The following is an 18,758-nucleotide window of genomic DNA, read 5'->3' as shown; positions in this document are numbered from 1 at the left end:
AACCATAAAACAGCCATATGCAAATTTACTGGGGAGGGGGGCGGGGGGGGGGGCAAGTTGTAAGCGTTTACAACCAGCACTGAGATTATGACTGGAGAAAGGCCATCGGATACATTCTCTTTCTTATATTGTCCGTGGATCATGGTAAAATGAAGGTATTTGTAAAAACCTTTACATACTGTTGAGCGGTAACATTTTTAACAAGTAAAACAGTACTCTAAAGTATATTACGTATGCACAAGGGTTGATGATAAAGGTTGAAAACAAGGCGAAAAGCCAGCGTCCTGTCCTCCACATGAGGGGGCGAATCAATTTGAGACGAGTCGGATGAGGGGAAATTAAAAGTCGTCTTGGTTTTATTGATGAAATGCAACAGCGGGAAATCTAATCGCGGGGAAGACGAGAAAATAGACGGATTTAAATTGTAAATGTAACACCATTAGAGACGCTAAACAGGCAACTGCAGGTATTCTCAGAAAAGATGCGCTGCGAAATTTCAAGTATGATTTGTAGCTTAGTGGCAAAGAACCAACAAGACGTTTTTGTTTGGGGGTTTTTTTTTTGAGCGTGCGCATTAGAAGACACACATTTCGGATCCACAAAAACATGGTTCATGTGTGAGGTTAGCGGTGGAATCGTTACGTCAATCAACATGTCAAGCCATGACAGACTCAAGTGTTCTGTTAGCATTAGCATTTAGGACCCAACATTTTAAATTGTTTTAATCTTTGGTCACGAATCACATTTTGTTGTTACCACCGAGGCTTGAAAGAAAAAGACACAAAATAAGTAGAATGACACTCAAAACACGAGCATAGTACGTAATTTTTTTTAAGTGTGTGTAGTTAGTTAGCAGCGCTACTTCCTGGTTGATACGGTTTGTTACTGATAAATGTATTGTACCAATAACCACTGTAACTGACAGCCTAATCTGCCGCAGTGCACTTTTATTTAATCCCGTTTAGCTTTTTGGGAAATATGTGAAATTGTAAGAGTCGCATTGAAATTCATATGGCGTCTCGGCAGCGCTGAGCCTCGGCGCATTTTACAATAGCCGTCTAATGAGGCGAGAGAAGAAGAAATATTATGTTGGGAAAAAGACCTTGGAGTTATTCAATGAGCAGCCTCCCCATTTAAGATTTTTTTTTTTTTTTTGTGGGGTTAGAATTTCTGGCTGATAGGATGGAGAAGGGAAAATAAGCCATTAACATGAAGAAGAGATCAGTTTCTCGAGTATCTGCAAAAGTCCGTTGACATTAACAGAGCACTTAGCATTAGCATCAGCACTCATATTACTGTTCTGAGTCGTGAGGAGTCTTTGAACAAACGGTCAGTTCAGTTTGGTTTATTTCAGAAATTTTGTTTCGTTACCAATAAAATTCAGGACGCTTCTTTAGCTTTGCAAACAAAACTCACTTTGTGTATTTTACAGTATTCACTGTATTTTGGCAAACTGTGATTAGCAGAGCTGCCTGGGCACCTCATATATTGCGTCGCGTTTGCGTTAGTGCTAGTTTTACTGTTTTAGAGTGTGTGTAGCGCATGAAGAAATGATTTTACATGGATGACTTCAAAGACAGTTATGTTAGCATCAAAACTTGGCATTCATTATCAGTACTACATATTGACTGTACCAAAAAAAAAAAAACACATAACACAGAGAGCAGTTCTGTTAGCACTAGCATGCAACACCTTAGCTTCTGGCCATAATCTTAGTTTTCCACTTCAGTGGACTAAGTCATTTGTAATTCTGTCCACCACTTTTCCCCCAAAGAATATGCAGCAGTGTTTTACATGATGTTGCTGTTGTACGATTCACGCTTGTTCTGTTACAATAAGCATGTCTTAGCATTAGCATTTAGCACACAATAGTTTCACTTTTTGGCTCATGAGCATTTCTTAGATAACATTTCACCGCGGACTACGAATGAAGGTTTAATGGTCACAGTTTGGAAGATGATTTCTATTTCCATTACCTCCTGTGGGGAAAGCAGCATCTAAAAGCCCAAAATTTCACGAAACCAATTCCTGCCCCCCCAAGCCGATTCCCATTTCTGGTCCGGTTTGACGAGCGGATGTGATTTTAATCTCCACTTGACACCAGCTCATCCGTTTCATCCAAACAGCTGTTGGCGAGCAAACAACAACTTCCTGCGCCGCGCGCCATTAATTGGACGTAATTACAAAAAGCGCGAACCGAAAAACAAACCGCGCTGCTGTTTGTTTTCCATGTCTGCAAGGGTTTTTCGAGGAGGGGAGGGGCGATTTTGTTTTATTTAAGTCTATTTTTGTCTTACTGTAGTTGTCAGCGCTCAAACTGAATGGATGGAAACACAGTGCCCTCCAGTGGCGAAGGTCTTAACTGTTGGTTCAGATACACTTTCCAGTCCCTGTGGAGGTCTTAACTGTTGGTTCAGATACACTTTCCAGTCCCTGTTTTAATGGACATTTGGAACAATCACTGTTGCCGCCTGTCCGTTACATTTAAAAACTTTTTTTCAGGCCTAGAAAACATCCATTACAGTCTAAAATTATTGTTTGGTTCTCTTTTTTTTCCATGGCGTATCCACGCCCAATACAGTTATTGTAAGTAAATATAAAACCACGTGAATCTGTTTGAAAAGTTTATCCAAACTTACCTCGCTGGTGATAATGTCGTTCAGCTGGTCTCTCTCGCGAGCTACGACGCTTCTCTTTTTTTCCTCCCCAACTCCGTTGCGATTGTAATCCGTAGATTAAAACTTGCATCCTGTGCCAAAAATAGCATGTTTCAGAGACGTGTTCGCGTTTTACACGACGAGAAGACGCTCCAGATCGCAAACGGCCCAGATATCAACAGGTCGATGCAACACATTTCTTTTGAGCTATGACGATGCTAAAATAATGCTTTCCATTACCTTTGGCGGGGCTGTCGCCACCACCAACATGGCTGCGACGAAGGCGTGTCTGGTTTTCTTCCCCGCCTCAAACTTTATTGAAAAGACTTTTTTTCCAAGAAATTAAATCGGGATTCATTTACAAAGATAACAACATAACTCTCAAGCAGTGATGTCAAAACAATAGCCTGCGGGCCATTTCCGGCCAGCCGTTTATGTATATAGTGTGCAAAGCTATTAAAAAAAAGGGGGGGGGCAGGATTTGAAGGGTAGCTGACACAAATAAATTTACAGTCAGAATAGTCACAGAATTTCTCTTCATAACACCGTGGAGAATAAAGACAATTCCGTTTCAGAAACAAAGACGTCCAACATCTGTCCATTGGAGGTCACTTGTTCATGTAGGCGGCCACGTCTTTCTCCAGACTTTGCGCGAAGCGATGGTTGAGGAAGACGAGCTGGCCGTGAGGAAGAAGCCGACTCAGTAGGACATCCACCCGGCTGCTCTTCAACAGCACCTGCAAAAAAAGGACACAAAAATAAATAACATGCACAACAGAAATTAAAAAAAAAAAAAACAGTCCTCAGATGTGTCTAGAAATGTATATATTTAGAGCTGCAGCAATTAATTGACAGCTAATCGCAAATTAATCATGAATTATTTCTGCTAATCCATGAATCGTTTAGCTTTAGTTATCAGCAGTAGAATATGAGTTGGTGTCACCAAAAGCACTCGTTTCTGACCAATAAGCAGAGAGAACAGTTTTTTTGGGGCAGCAAATTCGATGCTAATAATCATCCATAACATCGGCCCTTAGGGTTTCCCCTCACCTCGCTGCCCTGTCCCAGCATGTGCAGGTGCTCCAGGCAGTGCCTGGCGAGGTTCCGGAGCGTTCCCTCGGCCAGCAGCAGGTTCTCGTGGGGCTCACACAGCATCACAAAGGACAAAGAGTTGACGGCCAACCAGAGCGCGCTGACCTCCTGCCAGTAGGGGTCGCCGCAGCGCAGCCTCAGCACGCCGCTGTCGGCCTCCTGCAGGGCCAGGTGCTCCTCGCCGGGCAGAGCCTCCACTAGCGGGCGCCCTGAGGCCTCCCGGCGCAGCGAGACGGCGCTCTGGACCTGCCTGGTCCGAACCGGACCAAGTGACACAATCATCTTCAGTCTTCATCAGATCATTAATGGCCCGTTAGTACATTATGGAATATCATCAGGATCGTAATAATACAAATAACCCCTTTTTTGTTGATTTTTGTGAACATTCACTCTTTGAGCAATAGCAAGTACTGATAGTTCTCGTACTGTTGACATGACATTTCATTTAAAGCAACAATGCAAATTTGTGAACAAAGACCTTTCTTTCTGATGCAGATGATGAATGTGCCAAACCACCGCAATGTAGCGCCAACTACGGCCAAGAAGGACTTACTCGATGTCAGATTATTATTTTTTTTTTGCCTTGAGTATCGGTGGCTGGAATCTGCGACGCCATGATTACCAACACCTTAAAATAATGCCAAGTATCAGTACTTGCCCATCACTAATAATAATAATAATAATAATAATAATAATACAGAAAATGTGGGGGGAATCCCTTAATGAATTAATGCAATATTATTTGTTTCCAATAAAAAAAATTGATAACACACATAATAAACAATGCATTGATTAAAAATAACAAAATGCATTAAATTCATTAAAAGATGTTACATTCAAATTGGTATTACATTACTAATATACTGATTAAAATAATATAGTTGAATGGGAAATTTGTAACTAAAATAGTAAATGATTCTAAAAAAAATTATGGATTATCTAGGAATACCTTGACAAAAATGTTACAAATAAAAAGCATTTAACAAATGTGTGAAAATAACATTAATAACGTGACTAAAAATATTACAACTGCAATACTTTCGCTGGAAAATTCTGTCAGCCGTTCCGAAAATTTGGACCTGACGGAGCAGTGGACAAGAACCAACGGATGACGTCACGTTTGTAATTCTGCTTGACCAACTCAAGAGGAACCACCTTACCGGGCCACCACGGCGAGTTTCTCGGCCGACAACAGTCGCCTCTCCTCAGCGTTGAGCTGCCGCTGCCCGCCCTGGAAGAGCGCCTCGTCCGGTCCGAAGATGCGGGAGTAGAGTACCCTGCTCTCCCCGGGAGCGAGCGCCCCGATCGGGCACACTGTGTGGATGACGAAGACGATCACCATGACGAAAACGACATTTCAAGCAACACGAAGGAGGAAGGCAAACTGCTCTTGTTGTCTGTCAAGCTAACTTGGCGAATCGCTACCGCGTTAGATCACATGACCAACGGTCGTATTCTGATGCTTTATGTCCTTACAGCCGCCAGATGGCGCGCACGGATCACGACCGCGCTTTCGAATGGGCAATATAATTTCTTGTACTGCAAAAAAATACAGAAATAAAATGATCATAGATATCTTCTCCATTCTTTAATAACAACAATAAATAATTAGGATATTTTTTTACAATTTTTTTACATTTAAAATGATAAAATGAATAACAGTTAAGATGTCAAAAATCAAATGAAAAAGTATTAAAACAAAATATATAAAAGCTAATTACAAATTAACGAAAGAAACACTTGCAGGATCTCCATGGTTTAATCATTTCATCCAACTTCAATAATAAGCATCATCATAATAATAACAATAATAATGAAATATAAAAAACAGGTATAATAGAATAAATAAAACTAAGGAAAATTGAATTAAGAGTTCAAGCATCTTGTCATGGTTTAAACTGGATTAATTTTCCCATGATGCCAGATGGCAATAATGCCCATTTTGATAACTTGGTCATCCGTGCAGTGTGTGTGTGTGTGTGTGTGTGTGTGTGTGTGTGTGTGTGTGTGTGTGTGTGTGTGTGTGTGTGTGCGCGCGCGCGCGTGTGTGCGCGCAGCTGCCGTCCTAGTAGACTGAGAGGCCTCTTGTTGCAGGAACAGCGCGGCCGTCGGCAAAGAGAAAACACAGCCTGCGATTTGTCAACATTCCCTGCGCCGTGCGGTTGACCTCTTGATCCAACGAACAGTCGTCGATTATGCGCAATCTCGTCTGTCGCTGTCCCTCAGTTTGACGTTTTCACACGGCCGCTTGATTTGCAGATCAGCACCAGCAGACGCCGCATGCAGTTGTCAAACGACGTGAAAACTTCGTAAAACTGAGCACAGGACCAAATAGAGTGAAGCACACAACAGGGTTTTTTTCATCCACATCAAGAAAAAAAAATACCTGGTTCCACTCGCCAAGGAATCAAATCTAAAATTCAAGAATTGACGTCTGTTTCTACTTTCTGGGACTATCGATGGTTTGGTGGTTCTTGAGAGTCCCAATTTCGGTGCGTTTGTTTTGTGTGTCCTTAAGCACTTTTTCTAGTGTCACATTGCGAATGACTTTCGAGGACCTTTCAGCCCACTATGTGACATCGCTCGTGAAAGAGTGAATGTCATTTAAAAAGCTGTGTGACGTGGCCAACATGTCATTTTTACGCGCGCACACGCATGCACACAGACACACAGACGAGAATTATTTTTAAAAACCAACTAATGGAACGACCCTGGATAAAAATGATGATACATCTGTGCTGTAGCACATTTGACAATAAAGTTGTATTCAATTCAGTTCAATTCAATACCACTAGATTGAAAATAATTTGTATATATATATATGTAACGGAGTGATACATAAACGTCATTAAATGATGACGGAAGTGACGCAACATCACAAAGAATGGCACCCGCTTCCCGCCGTCGCGGCTACGAGGAATTCAGAGCGTCGAGTCTCATCTCGTCGATAGTCCGGATCAATTAAGACTTCTATGTTAATATTTCAATTTGTTTTTCTTACACTGTTGTGTGAACCCGCAGTTCACTGCGGCCGCCACACGTCGGTATGACGCAGTCACGTTTCTGCTGCGTCTGGTGTGTTCAATGACACTTCGTAAACAGAACTAAATATCTGTTTTTTCTCTTTTACTGTAAATAGTTGGACAAAATTGATTACTGGGATTGCCCTAGTTAAAACACTATACGATTACACGTGGTGTGTTTGTTTTCCTATAAGAATAGAAACAGTATCTTTTTAGTAGTCAAAGCTACGAGGAATGCAAAGTGATACGAGACTGAAGACTGCTTTGCAGTCATACAATTAAAAGAACATTTGTCATCCACTTGGGCGTCGGGGATATTTTGAAGCAACAGCAACGTGGAGCTACAAACTGCCACACACACACGTACGCACACTCTGGTGGATTTTAGACAAGTAAGACAATTTCACGAACAGACGATATGTTAAGTGAATTGAATTAATGTTTCCAAAGCATCGTGTGCGTTTAAAAGTGGCGCCAGGAATTTGCTTCATTCTGAGCGTGACAAGCGCCAGTTGCAAGAGGCCTCGTTGTTCCACGCACTAACAACCATCCCTCTGGCTCACATGTTGGCTACACGTGACTTCCTGCTGAACTCTGGTCAGGACATGAATGTGGAATGTAAACGTGTGTGTGTGCTTGTGCGTGTGTGTGATTGCGCACGTGAGTGCCTTGGCTGAGGCCGAGGCCACTCCCAAGGCCATTTTGAGAGGGAGAATTTGAACGAGTGGCCTAGTTTGAAACGTGCGCGCCAAAACCGAGACACTCAAACGCTGACAGTCACGCTGGTGCGTCTGAGTCATGGAATAGAAAGCGGAATTATGTCAAACACTCCTCTGAGAAGAATGTTTGTAACGCCGCCGCTGGTGCACGAGGACAAAAGATCTCACGTGGAAAGGGCAACGGCCTGGACGTATATGCGCCCAGAAAAAAAAAAAGCTGACTTCAGGTTGATATCTACAACCGGGGGAATGCTGAAATTTTAATTGATTTAAATTTTTGTTTCAATGTCAGGACTACCTACCATGGAAAATGGAAGTTCAGCCATTTTTAGCTTCGATTTTTGCATTTGGTGCATTATATTTGCCTGCGTGCACTTAGATTTTCAAGTGTTTGAAGCTGTTAGTTACAATGCCAGAACATTTTGTGACATGATTTATCATGGTGTCATTTTTTCCTTTTTTTTTTTTTTTTAAATCCCCAGGCTGCAGAGTTTGGGGTACTCCAGCAGTCCAACACAAGTAGCTTAAAAAACAAAGAGGCAACACAACTCAGGAGTCGGCACTCGCACTGATTTTTAATGGGCGGCTCTCCCGGGAGCTGCGCGCCAAAACTGGCGGCGCTCGCTCAGCAAAAAAAACGCACATTTGGGCAACAACAACCACACACGCAAATCGCTCACGCTCTCTTTCACATGTTTTTGTGGTCCTGCAGGACAACAATCTCACTGTCAACTCTTCTTTGGTGTCTTTGGCACCGTGAGAACAGGTAGAGGATCATTAAAAAAAAGAACAATGACAACGTAGATGTGGTTCACATGGTCGACGGGGAACTCAGTTTGTCAAAACGCATAGGCAGTGTGGAGAGTGGGGGGGAGGGGGGGACACACACACACACACACACGAAAAAAAAAAAAAAAGAGAAAAATCGAGTCTCACCATGAAGGCGTTTTTAAGTACTGCGACTTTTTTTTTTAAAGTGAACATTGGCAGTGATGGCAGAAACTCGGCCGAAAGTGGTTGGCAAAGGTGGCTCTTGAACTAAAAGCTGCCTGATTCAAGGGGCCGTGGGCTGTGGTGGAGTGAGGTGGGGGGGGCGGCGCTCAGAGCTTCTTGAGGCGGCTGTACATGCTCCGCTTGCTGCGCTCGCCGGCCCACGAGCGACTCTTCAGGCGACAGTTCCTCAGGTCCTCGCGGAAGTCCTCGTCCATCATGGCGCGATACGACTCGGGCTCGCATTGCACCTGCGCCGGACCGGAGGGAGGGGGGGGGACACGGGTCATTTTGGGGAGCCCAGGTCATGAAATTATTCAAGTCATTCCATTGGCGCCTCTTTGCAAGAGCTGCAAAAATTAACCAATTTTTCTGAAGCACAGTAAAGCATCCGAATTTGGTTTTTGAGTTCCATTTTTGGCAAAAGAAATCAAAAACGAATGGATCTTGAGCAGCTTTTGACACCCTTCTTTTATCGGAGGATGGTACAAAAACGCCAAGACATGAATTTTGTTTCACACCTCATCGTCAAAAGTACCAAAATAAAAAATTTGTACCACTTTTTGGTTTCTTACCATCGCGGTATGGTATCCCCCCCCCCCAAATAAAGGGGGGGGTGGAGACACCCTGCATTGATCTGTTTTAGGGCTGCAACTAACAATCGTTGACAAATTGCCAGAACTTTCTCTCTTGTAAAGTTAAACAAACACCGATCTGTTTTTTTTTTTGTTTTTTTGTATTTTTTAAATTTTTCTTGGGGGGAATGTTTTTTGGCGTACCTGGAAGAGAGGGAAGAACTCCTTGTAGCCTCCCTTGAGCACGTAGAGCTCAGGGTAGTGGAGCTTGGGGTAGTCGTTCATGGCGCGGTCGCGCTCGCGCACGAAGCGGCACATGCGCGGCCCGCGCTCCGACGAGAACTCGCAGTGGAACAGCACGACCACGCGCTTGTCTGGGCACGCCGCGGCCACCGGCGGCGATGTCCGCAGCAGGAAGTCCTCAACCTCGTCCTCCAGGTAGAGATTCAGGGCACCCTGACAGACACATTTAAAAAAAAAAAAAAAAAAAAAAAGGATATATATATATTGTACGTAGATAAATAAATTTCAGTTATCGAACTATTAGGGTGGAAAATTTTAAATAAATCAATGCAATAAATACCAATATTTTGGCCATTTATTCGAAAAACACATATCATTTGACTGTTTTGACTTCTATAATACAAAAAAAGTTAATTTTATGCAATAAATGAGCAAAACATGAAAGTAAACAAGATATTCATTGAGAAGTTTTTTGCGAGAATTGGTTCGAGAGCGAACAAATCAACACTTTCACACATTTGTTGCATTACCGATTCATGAATTATTTACAATATATGTCTGAGAAATTAATGGATGTGCTTTTATAAAAGAGATGACATGCATTTGTTTGTGAATATTTTTTTTCCCACACAAATACTGTACAATGAAGTGTTTCATATTGCGTCAATGATTCATTTCAAATGAAATTAATTTTGACGAATGACATTTTTATAATAATAATAATAATGACGATTATCAGTTTGTTAAAATACTTCAGCGGAGCATAAAAGAAAGGTTAAAAAAAAAAATCCTATGAACGGTTTCATGAAAAACAACTTCATGTTCATTTTTTACACTGATGAGTTCATTGTTTTGTGCACGTTTCAATTTTCGTAAAATGGCGGCTTATTAAGTAGAAACCTCTTACTCTCAAATAAATTCATGGCGATCCATTTTCATATTATATTCAATATTCTCACAGTATATACATATCTATTTGTTTCGTTTCATCCCCCTTGCCGACCCCCCCAACTGATCTGTGGCGCTGCGCTCACCTTGATGTGCCCGCCGTCGTACTCGTAAGGGTAGCGGCAGTCGATGATGATGAGTCGCTCCACCAGGTGACCGAACTCGCCCTTCATCGCCGCCACCACCTGCCCAACACCAAAAAGGAAGCGTTTGCCGCAGGGATCTTGTCACTCGCAAAAGGACGTCAACGCAACTTGAGTAGCCGGCCGCCAAATCAAGTCGAAGTGAACATGGACGGCTGTCAGTTGCCGTGGACAACGAGCGGAGATGTGCTGGAAAGCAACTGGACATTTCAAATTTCACTCAGGGGGGCCGTTTAAATTCAGGCCCGACTAGTTTGCGGTCTGAATGGCCCGCGGTTTACAAATCAAAGGTAAACGTACTGTCCAGTCGCAGATTGCTGCCATGAGCGCGTGATGGCTTTCAGCAACAGCTCATCTTTTGGTGTGCTCGGTCCCGTTTGAGACTGTGCAGCTTACCGTTTCTCCTGTGACGTACTTGAGGTCCTGATGTTTTCCCTCCACCGTTGGCAAAGCGTAGGGCTAAAAAGCAAAAAAAAAAAAAAAAAAAAAAAAGTGGCGTCAAATGTTGTGGGCCCACGATCGGGTTTTGGCCCAGTTGGGAGTTGCTCACTTTGCTAAAGTCTCCGATGAGTTCGGCGGCGCCGTCGTTCCGGTCGAGAACTTTGTCAATGTCCGCCTGACAGAAGGACTTGGACCTCTGTAGTTGCATGCAAGCCTGAAGACGACGGCGAAATATAAAAATATAAGCGCACGGTTACATTCAATCAAACAGAAGGTGGCGTCTTTTCGGGCGGGTCGGGCGTCAAAACGAACCGTCTTGGGGGAATCGACGTCCTCTGCGGTGACTTCAGACCTCGCCAGGCTACGACGTCGCTTGACCTGCACGGGTGCGCTGTTGTCGTCTCGAGGGCAGTCGGGCCGCTTGGCGCAGGGGCGCGACACGCAGGGGCTGGGCATCGACGGGGAGCGGAAAAGGCTCCGAGGCCGCCAGCGGATCGCAGGCTGCAGAACGACAAGACCAGGGGTCCCCTTTTGACAAGCGCATTCATTTTAGCACCGAGACGTTCGCAAAACATCGGAAACGGGCTGGCGGAGACAACGAAAGCAAAACCTATTCGTCTCCTGCCTCAACGGGCTGCCACGGAAGATGAAAAGAAAAGTTGCGGCTTCCGAAAATGAAACACGAAGCTGCCGCCTAAACGTGCTGCCGTTCAAACTGAAAGCTAGCATACAGCCTTGACGCGCACGAGTGCTGTGTCCCAAATTTGGCTGCAATCCCGTCGACCCGCCCGTCGACATTAAAGACAACATAAACATTGTGACAAATAAATTATACAGCAAAGAAATTGTAAAATAACAGGATATTGTGAACTATTTTCATACGATTCTTTAATATCCAATTATTTCAATTGTACTCCAATTAAATACTTCCTACTATGATACGGATCCTTTCGACGCATTCGTGGATTGAAACATTTTGCTCCGATCACGGCCCCCACGCCCCCGAGCTTACCGAGCCTTCTCCAAAGCCGTCAGCCACTAGCGGCGCCGTGAGCAAGTCGGCCATCCCTTGCGGCATGTCGTCTGTGTTCTGAGAGAAGAAGAAAGCGTCGGTAAAGCGCAGCGGCGATGCGTTCCCGTGCCGTCGGGTTTGATGAGGGGAAACACGGCTCCACCTCCATGTTGTCGTCCAGCACGTCCAGGAAGCCGTCGTCGTCGTCGTCGTCATCGTCGAGTGACGCGAGGGAGGAACATCGAAGGAACAACGGGCTGTCGTCGCTAAACTGGGGCTGCTGCGCTGAGGAAGGTGACACCTGCGAGGGCACGGCGACGTCCGAAAGTTAGCACCGCCCGAAGTAACAGTAGGTCGCCTCAAAAACATCCCGAGTGCTCAGTGGTTGGCTGCCTCAATGGGCTGCCACAGTACATGAAAGTGAACATAGCTCCCAACCTGAAAGGGTTGCAACAGAACATGACGCATGCTAGCCTGCCTCAACGGGCTGCCACAGAAACTAGACCGTATTTTTCTGCCTTGATGGGACCACAGGGAAAAAAAATGGTCCGATTGTCTTCAGGGCGTTGAACAAACGTGTCGAACATACCCGTTTAGTGGCGTCTCAAAAGCGCCAAGTACGTACCAAGAGGGCCGGCGCCGAGTTGGGGCGGTGGGCAAAAGGATCTTTCAGGGCGGCGCTGTCGACGGAGCGCATTCGGGTGCGGGCAACGGGCTGCGTGGGCTTCTTGAATTCAAAGCACTCCTGCGGGCAAACCGACATGGGTCACTTCCAAACACGGCGCGGGCCATCTTCGCGGCGAGCAATGGACGCCGATGAGCACAGACTGACCTTGGGGATGTTCTCCTTGTTGTCCCACGGCGATGAGGCGCTTGAGGAGGAGGAGGAGTCGACACGGACGGGCTGCTGGCCAAATACTCCGTAGCGGTTCGCATCCGGTTCGGATCCCTTCAGGGGAGGACTGAAGCAAAGGAGCTGAAGCTGAAAACGACAAGGTGATGAGCGGGGACAAGATGACGCTTATGGGCTCGTCGAGGGTCAAGAGCCAACTACTTTGCTGCCTAAACGGGCAACCAGAGAAAATCAAATGACGCGTGTGAGGCTGCGGCATACACGGGCTGCCACAGGAAATCGTAGCGAGGCATCAACAGGAGTCCGTTAGCCCAAACAGGTTGCCAGGCAGCCCATTTAGGCAGGAAACAAGTTGGGCCTGAATTAATTGCACCCTCAGAGTGAAATCCTTCATGTCCAATTGTTCAACTTCATTCCATGCAGCACTTTGTTAAGGCTCCAAACTACTTTTTGCGCATTGTTGGCCGCGACGGACTGTGCTACAAAGTGAAACGTAAACAGTCGGACTTTGCTGCCTAAACGGGCCACCACTAAAAACATATGTAAACAGCTTGGTTCTCGAAAACAGTGTTCATGAAAGAGCAAACGGTCATTTGCTGCCTAAACGGGCTGCCACAGAAAAGAAAAATAACCACGGCAGTTTTGCCCCTGTGAGTATCCATACTGATTATTGTTATTATTATCGAGGAGTGGGGTGTTGTCTCTGTGCAGGTACTTACCGGTAAGGAGTTATTTCGCCTGACGGGCATTTTCCTGTGAGGGGAAGGCAAGCAGATGAAGGCGTCAAAAGACGGCTGAGAGCGGGCGAGCCTTTTTTCACGTTGACGAGGGGTAAACAAACGGGCTTCCAGACTGAAGCCTGAGAAAGACGGCGACTTACTCGTGGACTCGACTGGACTGTTGAATGGCCTTCTCGAACCTGCCGACACACACACAAAAAAAAAAAAGCTGCGACTTGAACAAAGTTCTGGTCAAAGTCTCAAACTCTCTGCAGCCGTTTGTTTGGTTTTCGGGGGCCGCGTGAAGCTGATGCTGCACCTCAGGAACATTGAAGAGGGTTTTTATTTTTTCTTTGGGTGATGCAAAACGGGAGACGTGCGACTGGCCGGTCAGGAGGAAGTGCGGCGGGGAGCACCTGTATGCTAAACCGTGACGGCGGAAGGGGCTCCTCGGCAGACGGGGGATAACCCAACAGATGCCTGCCATGACCGTGGCCTGAGAGCTCCTTTTGTTCGTCGAGGACGGGGGAGCGCGGCCCCATTCAGCGTACAAGCTAACGGGAAAGGAGGGGTGGTGGTGGTCGGGCAGGGGGGCTGCCCTGATTTCTAAAACCTTGCTCCCCCTCCACCTCCCATTGAAATAACAGCGCATAGGGAGAGCGTGCCAAGGACCGGAGGGGGTGTGCTGGGGTATCATTAACCACCACCCCCTCCGCTTTCAACCTGGAGAACTCCTAGCAACCCAACAGCTGTAAGGGAGCTCAAAGAGGTCTCGGTGCCTGAATGCTGCTGTAAAGGAACTCCTGGGTGGCGACGCATAGGCCCACCCAACATGAGGAAATGCGGACTAACTTCGGGAAAAATCATTTACAAATGCCTGCCGGGCACCCCATTTTTTTCCTGAGGTCAATCCCCAACCTTTCGAGGATTTGGGATATTTTTTCTCTTGTGAAGCAGCTTCAGGTTCAACATCCATTGGAGATTTGTCATACTACGGCTGCAAAGAAGAATGATGTTCAAGATAGATTAAACTGAGTTGTTTTGTTGCTGGTTTGGTACGTAACAGGTCAAAAAACAGGCAAAAATTGTTCCCAAAGAAAAAGCGGATCTTTGCAAATGTCTTTGGGGAACAAAAAACAAAAACAAAAATAATCAGTCCACTTCCATGGAGGATGACAGAAATCAGAATATTTACTGTTGAGAGGATTTGGACAACAATGACTCCAAATGATCAAAATAGCTGTCAATGAATCTGATAAATGATTAGTTGTCAATCATTTGCGATACCTTTAGACACTTTCAGTCAAATTCCCAAAGTAGAAGTTTGGCAAAATAGCCATATTCCTGTTCAATTTTAAGCATGGCTCTGAGAGACTTTTTTTTTTTTTTTTGTGGGTCCTGTCATGACAGATATGTCAACCAAATTTCGTGACAATTGGTAAAACTGGTGCCATTAAAAAAAAAATTCTAACTACTTACTGAGACGATCAAATGTGACACATTAGAAACCGGTTGGCTCAGCTGTTGAGATTTGAGGGATTGGGGGGGGGGTGCATATGGGGTAGGGGTTGGGGTGGATGACCGGTCATGGAGAAGGAGCAGGGGAAAGGGGGATCGATTCGAACAGGCGGCTTTTACGTACGAGTCCTCCATGTCCAGGGTATCGATGGGACTGGTGTAATCCATGCCGAGGCCTGCGGGACCAGAGTTAAACTATTTTTAACAACAACAATAATCATAATGACGATTTTAGAGCATTTCCCACATATCTGAAGATAGCCCACAAAAATTTGAGGAAACACAGGACTGAAAAGTTCAAAGAGCGTTTGCTATATGAAAACAATAACTATGTTGTGGAGGAATGATTTCGGCATACAAAAACTCACCGGCATCGGAGGAGACATCCGAGGCGATGGAGGACACCTTCTCCAGGCGTGCACGCACACTCCTCTTCGGTGTATCACATTGACTGTGGGACAGGAAGTACGATGTCAGCAACACGCCAAGGAGTGGGGGTGATTTTCGTATTTCGAAACGTAATCAAACTCAAACTACCTGCCGAGTCCCACCAATTTGTTCATATCCAGCGCTAGGTTGCTAACAGGCGAGTGAACCGAGGCTGGTACTGAGGAGAAGAGAGATCTGCAGTGGGCCATCTGGTGGCACACGTCCGGCGCGGGCAACGAGGAAACACCGGGGATGTCGTCGGGCCTGCTCCTCGCACCGCCGCCGACGGGACGAACGCTGCCTAAAAATTCATCCATGTTGTTGTTTTTTCTCCAGTTAGGTCGACTCCTCAAGATATCCGACGGGGTTTTTTTTGGGAAGGGTTGTTTAGTGGAATTTGGAGTCGCCAATTAGCAAGGTGCCCCGAGTTGTAAGCTAAACCACGAGCTAACCATTTAGCCTCCGGAAAAAAAAAGTTACGGAAACATGTTCAAATAAGTACTGGTAGCTGATGACTTTTTAAGGGGGTGAATAAATGTCAAATTCAGCCCGTCCGAGGTGCTAAAGAGGCATGGTTATTGCGTGTCAGAGCGCGCCGGCGCGAACTTCTCGGGTCTGACAGCCTCCGCTCTCTGAGAGAGAAAGACTGGCTGCATCCTTATTTACGTTCAAAATAGAGGCTGCGGAGCGGCATTCCACCAACCAATCGGCGTCGCCGTGTTGTGGGCTGAACCAATCAAAATTGAAAACGACATCGTGACGACAGTCTTCAAAATTGTATTTTTTTTCTTCCTCGTTTCTCTTTGCTGATGTCTTTTGTTTCATCTACAGTTGCCATTTTATTACTACTCGAAGACAAAACAATTAAGGGCAACATATATTGAGCAATACATATATATATATATGACCGTGTTTATAATCAGTCTACACTAACAGAGCATATTATTGTACATATACTCAAATTCAATTGTTGAGACACTATTCTACGATTAACTGTGTGTCTTACCACATTTACAACGCAATGAAACAGACGAAAGCTAACCTAATAAACAGACTATCACAGCATATATAGGGATTACAGCTATGTTTAAACGTGTAGCACGTAAAATTCCTTTAGAGGAAGTGAAAATCCCTGAAATACAAAATGGTTCCTCAAAAAGCAACAACACAAAACTAACATTTTTACGAATCATTATAACCGGTTCAGATAATGGATCCATGGATGGCTGGATGGATTTTATTGGGACACAAATTGGGGCACAACGGTTGAAAGTGTTTGACCATGATCACAGCCCAAAGGAACAGACAAATGCAAACATGTTATGATGTAACAGGCCTAATAATATTTTTTTAATTGTAATGACGAAACAATTACAATTGGACATTGACAACAACAAAAACGCTGTGGTGTTGTGTTCAGATAGCACCCGGGAATCAACTGTGAAAATGTCTTGACACCACAATCACATTTTTCAACGTGTCCCCCCCCCCACCCCCATAGCTTGATGCTAACAGGCCTCCATTTTGGATCCAAACCTAAAACAAGTTCACCTTCCACTCGGCAGACTTCATGCACTGATCCAGTGTGTACGCTTTGCGTGACTGACTGAATGTGCCGTGCGCAAATGAGCTTTAATGAACTTCCCCGGGACATGTACAAGCTCCCGAAGGCTCCACACCCACCTCTGAAAGTACGGGACAAAAAGCGCTCGAGGAGACTGTGCCACGCACCCCCCTACCTCCCGAATAAAAGCGCCTGCTGACGCCTCCTCCTTCCAACCGCCCACACCCCACCATTCTTATGGACGCCGCATAAATATATTGAAGCTCCAGTGACATTTTGTTATCATCGCCTTGTGCAGCCCTTGACTGTTTGTCAGATCTTAAACACAAAGGAGCAACAAAATCAGTATTTGGGCGGGTTTAACCTACTCAGGAATGGCGCTGACTTTTCTTGCTGTGCTTTGATCATCCTGCATTTTGTTTCAATTTACTGTCCCAAAAACACAACAAAATGCATGGGGTCTGTTTTACACAGGTGATCAGTGGAAAACCGATGACGTGATCAGCGAAACTGATCTGTCTCCATGGAAACCAGGAAACTTGTTTTCAAATGTGATTTGTTTGCAGCGAGCCGAGCCTATTGTTCCGCAAATGGTTGCTGTTCACCTTTACGTTTCCAAAGGGCCAAAAGTGCGTGGGGCCTTAGAGCTAATTGCATTTAAAAATATATATATAATTAATTCACTCAAAACCTTTATTTAACCGAAAGTAAAACAAAGTATTCAACTAAAAATCATTCTGACATATGCACATCAAATTTCAGCCAGCTAACTCCTTCTCTCCACATTTGTGCTCGCTAACGGTAATGCTACATTAGCTCTGACGTGAAGCTCAACCGCTAGTTAGCTCATGTGGCAGTACAAATCTGCAGAAATAACGTGTCCGTAAATGAGTTTCGTAACACGCTGCCTGTGATGTAAACGAGCTGAAAGTGTGTTGCGGGCGCAGTGGCTGCTCTGTGCTAATGACCGCTTTGAACTCGTGTCAATGTAAATGCTGCCATACACACACACACACACACACACACACACACACACACACACACACACACACACACACACACACACACACAGTTGTTGTGGAAAGATAAGACGAATGCAAAGCGCTGGGTGTGTGTGCACTTTACTGCTCGTCAAGTGCCTTTCACACCCTTGACACGCCTGTCACTTACCACCACTTCCTTTCCACTTAAACACACATGCAATCACAAATGGAGGACATGCGAAAATTTCCAGCAACGACACGGAACTGAAAGAGGCTGCAGTAAAGGCCTGAAAAAGCATTTCAAATGAAGATTACAAAAGTGTGGCGTAGTCAACGGATCGCAGGCTCGATGCAGTGAATGCAAGTGAAAGTTGTCCCACCAAATATTTGGTGCTCTTCACTTGAAGTTCATTTCATAATGTCTGCTCCAATATTTTTGCTCATTTGAGAAGTGGGTGTCTTCAAAACAAAAAGTGCTCTGCCCTGAATTGCTTAACACATCTTGATTTAAATACCACAAAATAAAAGCTGGTCTTCTGAACTTTGGAGTCACGTTCATCTGTTGACCTGAACCCCAAATCTCTTCAGTCGACAATAAAAAACAAAGTAACTGTGAATGTGAACTGAATGGCAGTGAGCAGACTTGTCAGTCTCGCATGCCTCAAATGACACGTTGGGAACCCGTTGCCATGACAACAGCTGATGCACGAAGGTGAGGAATGCATGGTGAAATACCCCCCCCCCCCCCCCGCCTGCCTCATGCATGGAGTCGGTCAGTCACATGGACCCCCAGCCTGACCACCCCGACCACCACCCTGGTGTCTCTTCAGACTATTGTCTCCCCCCCCC

At 45.1% G+C, this 18,758-nt stretch overlaps 2 protein-coding genes and 1 long non-coding RNA gene across 3 annotated transcripts; all 3 read right to left on the bottom strand.

Moving 5' to 3' along the window:
* Positions 1-3,113: 3,113 nt before the first annotated feature.
* Positions 3,114-5,214, bottom strand: ap5s1 (adaptor related protein complex 5 subunit sigma 1). Its single transcript, XM_019890429.1, has 3 exons — positions 4,910-5,214; positions 3,708-3,999; positions 3,114-3,394 (listed from the first exon to the last, which is right to left on the bottom strand). Exons 1-3 carry the CDS (start codon positions 5,089-5,091, stop codon positions 3,266-3,268), a joined length of 603 nt encoding a protein of 200 aa, XP_019745988.1. The 5' UTR covers positions 5,092-5,214; the 3' UTR covers positions 3,114-3,265.
* A 275-nt stretch (positions 5,215-5,489) lies between these two features.
* LOC109528137 (uncharacterized) lies at positions 5,490-6,233 on the bottom strand. Its single transcript, XR_002170652.1, has 2 exons — positions 6,136-6,233; positions 5,490-6,064 (listed from the first exon to the last, which is right to left on the bottom strand). It is a non-coding gene; the product is annotated as an uncharacterized LOC109528137 (long non-coding RNA).
* Positions 6,234-8,047: 1,814 nt separating this feature from the next.
* Positions 8,048-16,016, bottom strand: cdc25b (cell division cycle 25B). The gene is made up of 15 exons (XM_019890568.1): positions 15,471-16,016; positions 15,302-15,384; positions 15,058-15,109; positions 13,577-13,615; positions 13,416-13,449; positions 12,676-12,825; positions 12,469-12,588; positions 12,007-12,144; positions 11,844-11,921; positions 11,144-11,332; positions 10,941-11,045; positions 10,787-10,849; positions 10,334-10,432; positions 9,261-9,512; positions 8,048-8,732 (listed from the first exon to the last, which is right to left on the bottom strand). The coding sequence occupies exons 1-15, from the start codon at positions 15,677-15,679 to the stop codon at positions 8,592-8,594; spliced, it is 1,752 nt and encodes a 583-aa protein (XP_019746127.1). The 5' UTR covers positions 15,680-16,016; the 3' UTR covers positions 8,048-8,591.
* Positions 16,017-18,758: the final 2,742 nt, after the last annotated feature.

Source organism: Hippocampus comes, unplaced genomic scaffold, assembly GCF_001891065.2.
Source record: "Hippocampus comes isolate QL1 unplaced genomic scaffold, H_comes_QL1_v1.1 scaffold168, whole genome shotgun sequence".
Taxonomy (NCBI): domain Eukaryota; kingdom Metazoa; phylum Chordata; class Actinopteri; order Syngnathiformes; family Syngnathidae; genus Hippocampus; species Hippocampus comes.
Note: the sequence above shows the minus strand (reverse complement) of the source record. Positions and strands in the feature narration are given on the sequence as shown.